At 37.1% G+C, this 12,959-nt stretch overlaps 1 protein-coding gene across 1 annotated transcript; it reads right to left on the bottom strand.

Moving 5' to 3' along the window:
* Positions 1 to 140: 140 nt before the first annotated feature.
* Positions 141 to 12,586, bottom strand: LOC136242295 (uncharacterized). Its single transcript, XM_066033703.1, has 15 exons — positions 12,571 to 12,586; positions 11,521 to 11,634; positions 9,261 to 9,344; positions 7,762 to 7,825; positions 6,901 to 7,018; positions 5,749 to 5,813; positions 5,583 to 5,696; positions 5,425 to 5,520; positions 5,185 to 5,302; positions 5,083 to 5,122; positions 2,743 to 2,842; positions 2,577 to 2,690; positions 2,419 to 2,514; positions 2,192 to 2,309; positions 141 to 209 (listed from the first exon to the last, which is right to left on the bottom strand). The coding sequence occupies exons 1-15, from the start codon at positions 12,584 to 12,586 to the stop codon at positions 141 to 143; spliced, it is 1,326 nt and encodes a 441-aa protein (XP_065889775.1).
* Between the last annotated feature and the right edge of the window lie 373 nt (positions 12,587 to 12,959).

Here is a 12,959-nt window from a genome sequence, read left to right as displayed (position 1 = left end):
TAGTATCAGTCACACACACTTGATTGTCATTATCAAAATCAACGTCAGTGACGTTAGTTAGAGATCTACTGGTCAATGATGTCATTGGAGCGCTGTTGTGATATCAAAGTGATAAAATGTAATCACATTGTATACATCAGTCACCTATCACTATGACACTCCATTGAAACAATGGCTGGGCGACTGTCCTCTCCCATTGAAGTGGAACACTGTAAAACAATTGAAGAATATTTGTTACTATTGCCTGTAGCATACAAATAATCTAATCAAAAACAGCCAAGCTGTAAAAAAAGAGTGCGGCCCTCAAAAAGGCTATGGTGAAAAAGATGTGAAATCCAAGGTGGCGGCCAAGAAATGGCTGTGATGGTAGGTTAATGGTAAAAATTTTAATACTGACAATTCAGGTGAATTTAGTGCCGCTTGGTCTTGGCACAAAATTCACCTAAATTGTCGTTATTAAAATTTGAGGGCCACAATCAAAGCCTTTGCTATAAACTACAGAGTAATCCATCAGTTATCCAAACCCCTGGGGACCACCTGGTAGTTGGATACTGAAAATTCTGCTACACTAAAGTTGTGTGTATAGAACTGATACAACTAAAAAGCAATTCTGGTCCAACTACCTGCTCTTATAGAATGATCATTTAAAATCCCAACGTCCAGACAACTGATATGTCACTGTTTATAAAGAACAAAAGTAATTATCTTTGTTGTGGAAGACATAAAAAATCTATAGTTTGTTTCCATTCTCCTGAGCCCTCATTAGTTCTTAATAGCTCACTTTCCCTATAATACTCTTACCACCATACAGTACAGTAGTACTGTATATTAGGGATCATGGAGGCTTGGCCTAAAATATCACCTAATAAAACCAACTTTACAATACCATCCTGGCACCTTGGCAGTATTGGTTAGGTATAACCAAGCCCAAAAGTGCCTTCAGTACAAACCTAAATGCTTCCAATAGATCGTTACAAAATTTTAAAAGAATTGTATTCAATGAAATTTTCTACTGAATAACTACTTGCCTGCCTGATGCCTTCAGACAAGCGTAACTCGATGACTGCTAAGGCTATGGGGTTTGATTTTTTCACTATTCAACATTGCTTTGTCTTGAGATGTGCCTTTATGCATGCATCATGGACTTACCTTTGTGCTCCTTTGTGTCCTATTTCTTTTTGCTGACAGCTCACGGTGTCCGGTGATTCATGGTAGTGTGATGGCTTCCCTAAGTTTGTAAATGGGAATTGTCCGTATTTTCCATGGTGACTGGATTGACTGCAGAGGTGCTAGCTTCTCTTACTGTTCTTTGTTTGTAATGCTGTGAAATGGCCATAGCTGAAAGTGAAGTGTAATGGCCAGCCACTTCCTAGGTCACTTCCGTAATTTTTTTTTTTTATGACGACTGGATCAATTGCAGAGGTGCTTCTCCTACTGTTTTTCATTTGTAGCACTGTGTAATGGGCTGAATATAACTGAATGCAAAGCATAAAGGTCACTTCACTTTCAAGTTCCTAATTGATAGCTGGAAATAACGTTTAGACAAAAACATTAACTTTGGCGCCATCCTTCCTTTTGGTGTGGTATGCGTGGCTTCACCGAGCTGTCATCATTTTGCGTAACAGGCAATCTCAGATAAGCGTTAGGGTTGGGTTGAGTTCAGCTTTGGTTTCTTCTTCACCTTTGTTACTTTAAGATTGAGAGGTTTTACATTTTATGAAACTAAGGAAGGTGGCTAGCTGGTAGTGGTGTAGCATAGTAGCATCTCTTGAGACTTTTATCCCAGAATACCGGGTTTAACTCCTCAGATTATCATGGGTTTTAGTACTCTTTTCAGTGACACGTTTTTTTGTCTCTTAACATTCCTTCTGCCAGCTTTATACCCTCTACTACTTACATGTATGCCATATAAAATGTTCAGTTCTTTGACAACTACTGCAGGTGTAGGCATAGCAATAGGGGAGGCTAGAGCCCCTTTTAAGATCAAGATAGTCTAATAGAGCAGTCACATACTGCAATAAAACATTCAGATGTTGTTTTTTTTTAATTCAGCCAAAACTGTTACCAAACTGTATCAACCTGTGATCACCCTTCTTAGCCCCCTCACTTAATATTTTATTGTTACACTCCTGATTGTAGGAGTGACCACTAACAGACTATATAGTCATCCATTAACATGGACACTTCATACCTGCTGTTGGGCTCCCTTAATCTCTTCCAACCTTTGAAGTATTTCATTTCTCTCATTCAAAATTTCTTCAGTGTGAATTTGAACACTTGTTGCAATATCATTATAGAACTCTTCATTCCTGTGGAACAATATGATGTAAACTAAAACATTGACTGTTAGTCATATAGTAAAATGGATGAGAAAAATTTGTTGGTATTACAGCAACACAATTTACGTATAGCAATTACATTTCCTGAGAAGCCTCTAATCCTTCCTTTATATCATCAGTAGTGGTTGGTTCATTGGAGCTTGTCAAATCTTCATCACTACTCATCACCTCATCCCTATGTAATAATATTATAATGAACAACAAAAGGTAATCACATCTTATTGTGTCAATTATTACCATGACACAACATCACGTCTCTTAGTATCAGTCACACACACTTGATTGTCATTATCAAAATCAATGTCAGTGATATTAGTTAGAGAACTACTGATCATTGATGTCAATGAAGTGCTGTTGTGATATCAAAGTGATAAAATGTAATCACATTGTATACATCAGTTACCTATCACTATGACACTCCATTGAAACAATGGCTGGGCTACTGTCCTCTCCCATTGAAGTGGAACACTGTAAAACAATTGAAGAATATTTGTTATTATTGCCTGTAGCATACAAACAATATGGTATAAATTATGACAGAGGAAAACAATGTGGCTAGCCACAAATCACAATCGAAGTCTTTGCTATAAACTACAGAGTAATGCATCAGTTAACCAAACCCCTGGGGACAACCTGGTAGTTGGATACTGAAAATTCTGCTACACTGAAATTCTGTGTATAGAATTGATAAGCAATTCTGGTACATAGACCAGCTACCTACTCTAATAGAATGATCATTTGAAATTACAAAGTCCAGACAACTGACATTTCACTGTTTATACATTCTTTCAAAGAACAAAAGTAACTGTCTTTGTTGTGGTAGATATAAAAAACTATAGTTTGTTTCCATTCACCTGAGCCCTCATTTGTTCTTAATAGCTCACTTTCCTGAAAGCCAGAAATAATATTTATCATACAGTATGGTAGTACTGGGTCATGTAGATTTGGGTTTTTCTGGCCCCAAAACCAACTTCACAAGACCATCCTGACACCTTGGCAGTATTGGTTAGGTATAACAAAGCCCAAAAGTGAGCTTCAGTATGCTTGCTACAAGATTTTATTTTTTTATTATTCAATGGGATTTTCTACTGACTAACTAACTGCCTGCCCGATGCCTTCAGACAAGCGTAACTCGATAACTGCTAAGGCTTTTCACTATTTGACGTTGCTTCAGCCCGACAGGTGCCTTTTGGCAAAGTGCAATGGCTCACATAATGGCCACTTCACTTTCAATTCAGTAATTGATAATTGGGCATGCGAATCACCTACACTTTTTTTTGAGGTGACCGAATTGATTGCAGAGGTGCTTCTCCTACTGTTTTTCATTTGTAGTGCTGTGTAATGGGCTGAGGATAGCTGAAAGTGAAGCATAATAGCCACTTCACTTTCCATTCAGTAAAGTTGGGGTGTGTTCAGACAGAAATTTTAACTCAGGCACCGTTATTTTTTTCTTAAGATGAGATATGCCAGTCATAATAATGTTACAAAAAGTAAACAAACAAATATACAGAATTTTTAAGTTTGATTAGCCATGGAATCATAGAAAAAAAGGAGGGAAACATTTAAGGGAGGTCGCCTACACCTGCAGATATACTGGTGGAAAGTTTTTTCACTCAACATTCCTTCTGCCGGCTCTATACCCCTACCGTTTATCAAACAGTACGGTAGTACTGTTTAAGTAGGGATCTCCACGCACCGCGTAAAATATCACCTTTAATAAAACTCATCTTAGAAACATATTGCATGATGAAAATCACCTTTACGGAATAACATCATCAAATACAGCATTTTTATACAGGCAGCCAAATATAGAATTTTTAAAAAATCACCAAAACTCAAAGTTTCATTTGACTGCCTGTCGGCCTACCTGACCACAGTCACAAGGCTGGAGGCCAAATGAAGCAACACACAGCCACCATTTTACACTACAATAACAAACTCACCAGTGAGATTTGCATTTTTGGGGTTCAACGAGTTTGCGCCCTCTGTGCCTTGTCTTTCCTTATATCTTCAACCAGGCTGCTTGTTGCCTTATTAAGGTGCTGATTTTCCCTATCAACACTTACCTTGAGCATGTATATTTAGACACTGCAAACTTATTTAAGCAATTACACTTGGTAGTACCTGTAACTTCATGTTAATTTCAATGCCACTCCTATCAATGCTATCTTGGTTGGTTAGTAATGATTGAACACCGAGACCAAACCTCTTAACAATCTATCATGATGACACACTCCATTATTATTGGTCTAGCTACATTCATAATGCTAGCACAACGAAAATACAAAATAGTGACACACCCTCTGGGTTGACTTGAGATACTCTAATACAGCAGTCACCCTAACAGAACAGTCACACGTGTATTGCTGTATGCTATAGCAAAAAACTAAGTATATTAAATTAAAATTGAAGTAGGGATCCAAGTGATAAAAAGCATAGCTCGGAGGAAAAATCCCTACTTTGGCATTGAACAAAATGATTTGTTATAATATGCCAATGTAGGGATTTCCCACCGAGCTATGCTGTGGTGCAATCATTCATTGTTTCATTACTTGGATCCTATAGTTTCTAATATACCATATAAAAATGTTTGGTTCTTTGTTGGCTATTGTATAGCAATGGGGGAGGCACGAGCCCCTTCATTTTTAAGATCAAGATACTCTAATAGAGCAGTCACATACTCTAATAAAACATTCAGATGCGTTTAAAAATTTAGCCAAAGTTGTTACCAACCTGTGATTACCTTTCTTAGCCCCCTCACTTAATATTTTATTGTTACACTCCTGATGGTAGGAGTGATCACAAACAGACTATATAGTTATCCATTAACATGGACACTTCATACCTGCTGTTGGACTTCCTCAGTATTCTCCAACCTTTGAAGTATTTCATTTCTCTCACTCAAAATTTCTTCAGTGTGACTTTGAACACTTGTTTCAATATCATTATAGAACTCTTCATTCCTGTGGAACAATATGATGTAAACTAAAACATTGACTGTTAGTCATATAGTAAAATGGATGAGAAAATTTTTTTGTCGTTATTACAGTACAGTCTAATCAACATAATTTACACATGCAATTACATTTCCTGAGAAGCCTCTAATCCTTCCTTTATATCATCAGTAGTGGTTGGTTCATTGGAGCTTGTCAAATCTTCATCACTACTCATCACCTCATCCCTATGTAATAATATTATAATGAACAACAAAAGGTAATCACATCTTATTGTGTCAATTATTACCATGACACAACATCACACCTCTTAGTATCAGTCACACACACTTGATTGTCATTATCAAAATCAATGTCAGTGACCTTAGTTAGAGAACTACTGGTCAATGATGTCATTGAAGTGCTGTTGTGATATCAAAGTGATAAAATGTAATCACATTGTATACATCAGTTACCTATCACTATGACACTCCATTGAAACAATGGCTGGGCTACTGTCTTCTCCCATTGAAGTGGAATACTGTAAAACAATTGAAGAATATTTGTTATTATTGCCTGCAGCATACAAATAATACGACATAAATTTTGACAGAGGAAAACTAAACTAAATTCTTGTGGCTAGTGAAGTTCCACACAAATCACAATCAAAGCCTTTGCTATAAACTACAGAGTAATCCATCAGTTATCCAAACCCCTGGGGACCACCTGGTAGTTGGATACTGAAAATTCTCTTACACTGAAATTGTGTGTATAGAATTGATACAACTAAAAGCAATTCTGGTACATAGACCAGCTACCTACTCTAATGGAACGATCATTTAAAATTGCAAACACCAGACAACTGACATTTCATTGTTTATAAATTCTCTCAAAGAACAAAAGGAACTGTCTTTGTTGTGGTAGGCATCTCATTCACTTGAGCCCTTGTTAGTTCTTAATAACTTTCTCTAAGCTCTTTCAATAATACAAATGAAGTGCTGGCACTGGTTTTCAAGTTAAAATGACTATTTGACTGACAGTATATTAACTATCAAACATACTAGTTGTATGAAGGTAAGTTTATGGTGAGTTTGTAATCATTATGTGTAACAGGCAAATCTCAGATTAGCATTAGGGTTGGGTTCGGCTTTGGTTTCTTCTTACTTTAAGATTGAGAGGTTACTTCAGTTAATGAGGGAGGTGGCTAGCTGGTAGTGGTGTAGCATAGTAGCATCCCTTGAGGCCTTCACCCCGGAATATCGGGTTCAATTTCCTAAACTACGATGTTTTTTTAAGGTTTAGTACCCTTTTCAGTGACAAGTTTTCTTGTCAAAGTTTTTTTTTTTACTTAACATTCGTTCTGCCGGCTTTATACCCTCTACCACTAAAAATGTTCTTTGATGATTGGCTAGAGTCCCTCCACTTTAAGATCAAGATACTCTAATAGAGCAGTCACATACTCTAATAAAACATTTAAATGTACAGTTCAGTCAAAACTGTTATCAAATTACATCAACCTGTGATCACCCTGCTTAGCCCCCTCACTTAATATTTGTTGCTCCACTCCTGATTGTAGGAGTGATCACTAACAGACTATATAGTCATCCATTAACATGGACACTTCGTACCTGCTGTCGGGCTTCCTCAATATCTTCTGAACTTTGAAGTATTTCATTTCTCTCAGTCAAAATTTCTTCAGTGTGAATTTGAACACTTGTTGCAATATCATTATAGAACTCTTCATTCCTGTGGAACAATATGATGTAAACTAAAACACTGACTGTTAGTCATATAGTAAAATGGATGAGTGTGTCTAAACACTTAATATGTGTCTACCGTATATTAAAAAACTTTAGCAGTAAAAAAGTGTGACGAAACCCCTCTGTTGTAAAAATTGGCGGAAAAACTTTGGCGATTGAAACAATATTTGCCAAAGTTTTTACCGCCAAAGTTTTTGCTGTACGGTACGTAAGGATAAAATAACAAGGTGTCAACTCATCAGTTAAGTAGTGTAGTAAGTGTATAGGTAGCTATCGTTGCAGTACTTTTGTAGCTACTGATCTAACGACATGCTAGCAAAGGCATGCTTCTCTATCTCCTGCGATGCGGAGAGCGACCGTATTTGCTTTTTCAGTGAACTCCAGGAGCAGAGGTTAGCTTTCGCGTATATCAAAATATTTGGCCAAATCCATCACGAGATAATGAACTAACTGACGTGTGAACAGAAAGCCGGTTGGAAATGCTATCCCAAGGAGTGCTTACAACTGTGGGACACATTCCTAGGAAGATCAAGAGCTCCAAAGTCAGCTCGATCTTTATTGCATGGTGGTACAAGCTGACCTTCATCTCAAGTTCTAGTTACTCACTGTGCTCGTGTGATCATCTAAAATAATTGGTGAAAAAAACTTTGGCGAATTGAATGCTATTCGCCAAATTCGCCAAAGCCTTTTTACTATACGGTATGTGTGTATCAATAGTAAAGTACTTACTGTGAATTGACATTACATTCCACAGTAGACATGATCTCCACCTCCACAACAGTTTCTCTCTCAACTATAACATAATACATGTACAGTATTGTATGTACAGTGAGTGGTGATGTCAGTGGTGTAGTTACCAGTGAAACCAGCAGAAGTTGAGATACTCTAATAGAGCAGTCAGGTTATACCATATAGCACAAATATTTGAAAACGAAATTTTGGAAATTTGCAATGTAATTTGTCATTTCCCTCTCAAATTATACATTTAATGGAATTTCTTATACAATAAAAAAGCACTTAGTCAAAATTTTACTTATAAAATGCTTGATCATACAATTTGTCAAGATTTATATTTCTGCTATATATGGTGTATGTTATTCTGAAACAGTTGAACATTTACACTTCAGATTGATGCTGAATATTCTAAAGGACAAATAATGTGTATCTATGCTACCCAGAGCCCTTACAAACCTTCTCAGTAAAGTGCCATGTTTGGTATGATGTGAGTGACCAACCCTGTGTAAAAATCAATCACAGTGTGGTTTATTGCTAATGTGACATGTATGATAGTGTAATTCACTACATTGTAGTAAAACACTCTAATAGAACAGTCAAGAGTGCAACAAGCTGATCATCACAACTGTTTGGTTGCAGTTTGTTCAATTAAGATAATATACAATAAAACATATCCTAAAGAATCTGACAAAGTACAAAATATTTTTTTCTAAGTCCAAAGATTTGTACATGTATATGAATCGAAGGTTATGTTTAGTGAATTAAGCTGAAACTGTAAACCATATCAAAGTGACATTGCTTAATCCCATATTATCTACAAGTACACAAGAAAATTTGGAATTTTCAACTAGAGTAGGGACCATAGCACATCGATAAAAGTACTGAAACAAGCTGGAGTAGTGCATGATATTAAATCATAATAAAACAATAGCATACCGCATCAAAAGAAAGAAATGGTGCCGCATACCCCAGTTATCAATATTCATCTGAAATGTGAAGTATCCATTACGCTTCGTTGTCAGCTATGTTCAACCCATTACATGGCATTACAAATCAAGAACTGTTTGAAAGGCACCTCTGCACCACTATGAAAAATACGGACAATTTCCGTTATGAAGGGAAGCCATCTCGCGCTACCATCAAATCGATGCCTTTTGCTGTCAGCAAAGATGAATGGGACACACAATTCCAAAAGGCACATGTCCGGCTGAAGCAAAGTCGAACAGTGCAAAAATCAACTTAGCTGTTATCGAGCTACGCTTGTCTGAAGGCATCAGTTACTTAGTCAGTCAGTAGAAAATTCCACTTAACAATTTAAAAAAAAATCCATAGCAACTTGTTGAAAGTGTTTCGGGTTGATCTGAAGGCTTGTTTGCTTAGTTTTACCTAACCAATACTGCCTCATCGTCATCAGGGAAAAGTGCCGCAGATTTTTTTTCATGTTCCATGCCCAAACCTTTGTGGTCCCTACTATGATGACACTAAACACATACCTTCATTAGAATCCTGTAGAGTAGACGGAACTGAATCATCTACAATTCCCTCCTCCCCCACCTCTTTAGGACACTTCCTCTCAACTAAACAAGTAACATAACAATGTGACATGTGTGAGGTGTCTCCATATGAGTAGTTTTATACTACAGGTCTACAGCTATTTCATGGCTTCCTATAAAGTTAGGAGCTTTAACTGCTCAATATCGTATAGCCAGTAAGTTTGGCTGGAGGAGAGTTTGGCAAATTTGGTAAGTGAGTGGTGTTTTGCCAAATTAAAATCCGCCAAATTGTTTGCCCAATGCAAATCTGCATTAGCTACTAACAAATTCATTTTCTCACCAAAATGCAATCACAACAAATTTGGCAAAGTTTCATCCCGCCAAACTATAGTAGATCATTCTTTGCACTCTATATTTTAATGTGTTAGTAGAAAAGATTTTCTATGATCTTTGTGGGTTTCTGTGTTTGTTCACAAACATGCTGTACAATTTATGTACTATAGCCTGTGAGCCCTCATTTCTTGTTAATAACTCTTGTTACATGGGCCAGCTGCCCAAATATTTGGTAGCGCTGTGAAGCCCTTTAAATGCCGGAACTGTTAAAAAACGCTTTGATACTGGCAAGAACAAGTGAGTAATGAGGCTTTAAAAATACCCCATACATTTAGTATGGATGATTCAGGTGCACAAACATGTTTATAACATGAAAGTTGTAAAAAACCATAGAGCTAGCTTGCATACGAAGCGCGGGCTTAACAACAGTTGCTAGATCAGCCATGTTTGAGGGCAAAATACGTGCTACAGCTGTTCTCAATGGTTTAGCAAAGTACAGGACATGTTCATTATGTTAGTCACTTGTATAAACTACGATAGCTGTAGTCAAAATCCCACAAATAGCTATAATTCATGAGAAATCTACCGAAAATTAATATTGTGCTTGTATATGTTAAACCTAGTTTTGATATTTGTTTATAACCTTATCCTAGCATCTGGCAGTGATACTCATTGTGTTTAGCTTGTGGTGGCAAACCAAGAATATTTGTCAGAATTAGTCCCATTAAAATTTGCCCTCAACTATGGCTGAGTAGCAACAGTTGTCAAGCAATTTTTGTACACGCATTGTGTATGCAAGCTCTCTATTGGGAGTGAACACATGTTCACCTCTTTGATATTACTATATTTGACGGGGCTCAGGTGAACACGTACCGACTATAAGCACCACCTTGAGGCCATGATCTTATGTTTCACAGATGTGGCAGGTCAGTGTTTCAGAATGAAACATATAAATCATACAATCTCTTAAAACGAGTGCTAAGATGGCTGTAAACTCATGAATATTGGGCAAACAGACAGAGGTATAGCAACAAAGTGATGGAAATTTAGGGAAATACAATTTCCTTAAGAAAGGCTTTAGCTTCTACAAAAGATTGAGATCACTCTAATAGAACAGTCATACAGTGTATATAAAACAGTTAAGTGTATGTAGCTAAAATTGATCTTAGACCAGATTACTACTTTGGTGTGACCTAATGGCAATACAAAAAAACAAGCTGATTGTCAACAATACTATCAGGTACCATGCACAGGTACCAAAGAATGGCTTCTCTGTCTCTTTTTCTGCTATTGTGTTAGGCTACACACATGGAATGAATAACTTGTTCTATTATAAACTGGTAGACTAGCTCCGTCTCACTGTGGCACCTCTAGCGTTTTATTAAATGTTATCCCACTAGGGACCTGTGAGAAGGCTAAAGCTAGGGAGTCATTGAAGAATGCAGAAAAAAAAGTTCATAATGATAAGTAGTTACCATACTACATGTAGGCCTTTGAATTTCTGTTGTAGAAGCAAAATTAAATAACCACGGCTTTCTTAGCATTGTATAGCAGCTTGTAGTGTGCAATTGTTATAGAGGTCTTCAGAAGAATCTGACAAAACACGATATTCCACAGACAATAGTACTTAACAACATATTGTAGCCAATTCGCAATGGTGGTTTTCGAGATGCTAATAGAACGTCCCACGTTTAATACACTAGTGTATTGTAAAACATCGTGGCTATTCACATGATGTAATGGTGTCTCATAAATATATGTGCTCTCAGAATTTTCTGAAGACCTTAGGGTTAGGGTTATATGTGATCATTGCACATAGTATTGAATGCAAGAAAAATGAAACACTCTAATAGAACAGCCCAAATTAATCTTAATGCTGTATTTTAACCCAGTGATCATACAGGGGTATTACTTAATAATTATGTACCTTCATTAGATTCCTGTACAGCTGACCTCACAGCTGACGCGATCGAAGCTGTTGAAGTGTCGTCAACTTCCTCGATCCTCGCCTTCTTCTTCTTCTTAGAACGCTTCCGCTTAGCTAAAAGAGTAAATAAAACACAATTAAATGCAAAAACAAGTGTTTACATGTAGGACGCCTACAGTTAACAACGAGGTTAACAACGTGATATTATCGATATAGCTAGGATAGTTATCAATATCATACCGGGGAAACATGGCAGCCACTTGGCCACTCTCCTAAGCACACGAAACATGATAATATCTCTCAAACAAACTCGCAGACAAAATCACTCTCAACACACTGTAACACGCGCGTTGTAGCGTTCTGAACACGTGATCGTTACCATGACAATGTTGTAATTAAAATGGTCACCTACTTTACGACAAGTAGAGAAAACATTCCCCTATGGTCTCGAATTAACTGGAACACAGTCCTATAAATATCAGTTCATCTAGTGGAAGTATCATGTTCAGTCTCGAGCAGAGGTATGGTATGTACTAACAGTAGCAGTGCAGATATCACGTGCAACACTAATTTTATTATATAGACAAAGGCATTACCCATAGACTTGCGTTTCAGGTCTGACAATAGTGCATCATATTAAACATTCAAGGGATTGGGTCTAAACTCGATGAGTTGAATTTGTGGTTTGAAGCTTCTGTAGATACAGCCACCATCTACTGTTTTACTGAGACTTGCACATTCTCCTACTCTAGTATTTTCTGGGTTCACTGTTTTCACATCTCCTTTTCTGTGTCGTCCTCGTCAAGATAACCACTACTTGCCTGGTCCATGCATGATGCTTCCTAACTCAGTAATCTCACGCCAACCTCCAATTTGTGACACTAAAAAATTCCTGTCGATTGCTTAACATTGTATTACCTGTAAAAATTCCCAATTGTGTGTAGTGTCAGTATATCTACTGATGTTCGTGCTAAATTACAACATGTGTTACTGAAATTTCATTGCATTCCAATCACATCATCACAGTTGGAGATTTAAACATTGACTCACTCTGTGCTACTGCCATCATGCACTGCTGCTTATTCTGACTTTCTTTGTGATTATAATTTAACTCAGCATATTGTAGAGCCATCCAGAGTTACTGCAACAACTGCCACTTTTATTGACCATATTATTACTCCTCCCAATATTAAGGTCAGTTCTGTATATCAATCTATTGGTTTGAGCATAGATAATATACGTGACCATGGATTGGAAGCGTGCATTAATTTTTTGGTCTATCCTGTTATGGTCATGTGATATTTACCATTGCTAAAGAGGGAGTAACTAGAGTAGTGCAAATGTCTAGAATATAGCTACTCTCGAAACAGTTATGTAGCCAGTGTTACAGAGAAGTTGAGAGTAGACAGTGAGCATGTAGGTTTATAATATTTAAAGTG

The sequence above is a fragment of the Dysidea avara genome, chromosome 13 (genome assembly GCF_963678975.1).
Source record: "Dysidea avara chromosome 13, odDysAvar1.4, whole genome shotgun sequence".
Classification (NCBI taxonomy): Eukaryota; Metazoa; Porifera; class Demospongiae; order Dictyoceratida; family Dysideidae; genus Dysidea; species Dysidea avara.
Note: the sequence above shows the minus strand (reverse complement) of the source record. Positions and strands in the feature narration are given on the sequence as shown.

Excerpts from the sequence above, each read along its gene's own strand:
- LOC136242295 (XM_066033703.1), bottom strand. Across the intron at positions 7,019-7,761 it reads GAATGTAATGTCAATTCACA|GAATGAAGAGTTCTATAATG; the intron begins GTAAGTACTTTA and ends ATTGTTCCACAG. Across the intron at positions 5,303-5,424 it reads TTAGAGGCTTCTCAGGAAAT|GAATGAAGAGTTCTATAATG; the intron begins GTAATTGCATGT and ends ATTGTTCCACAG.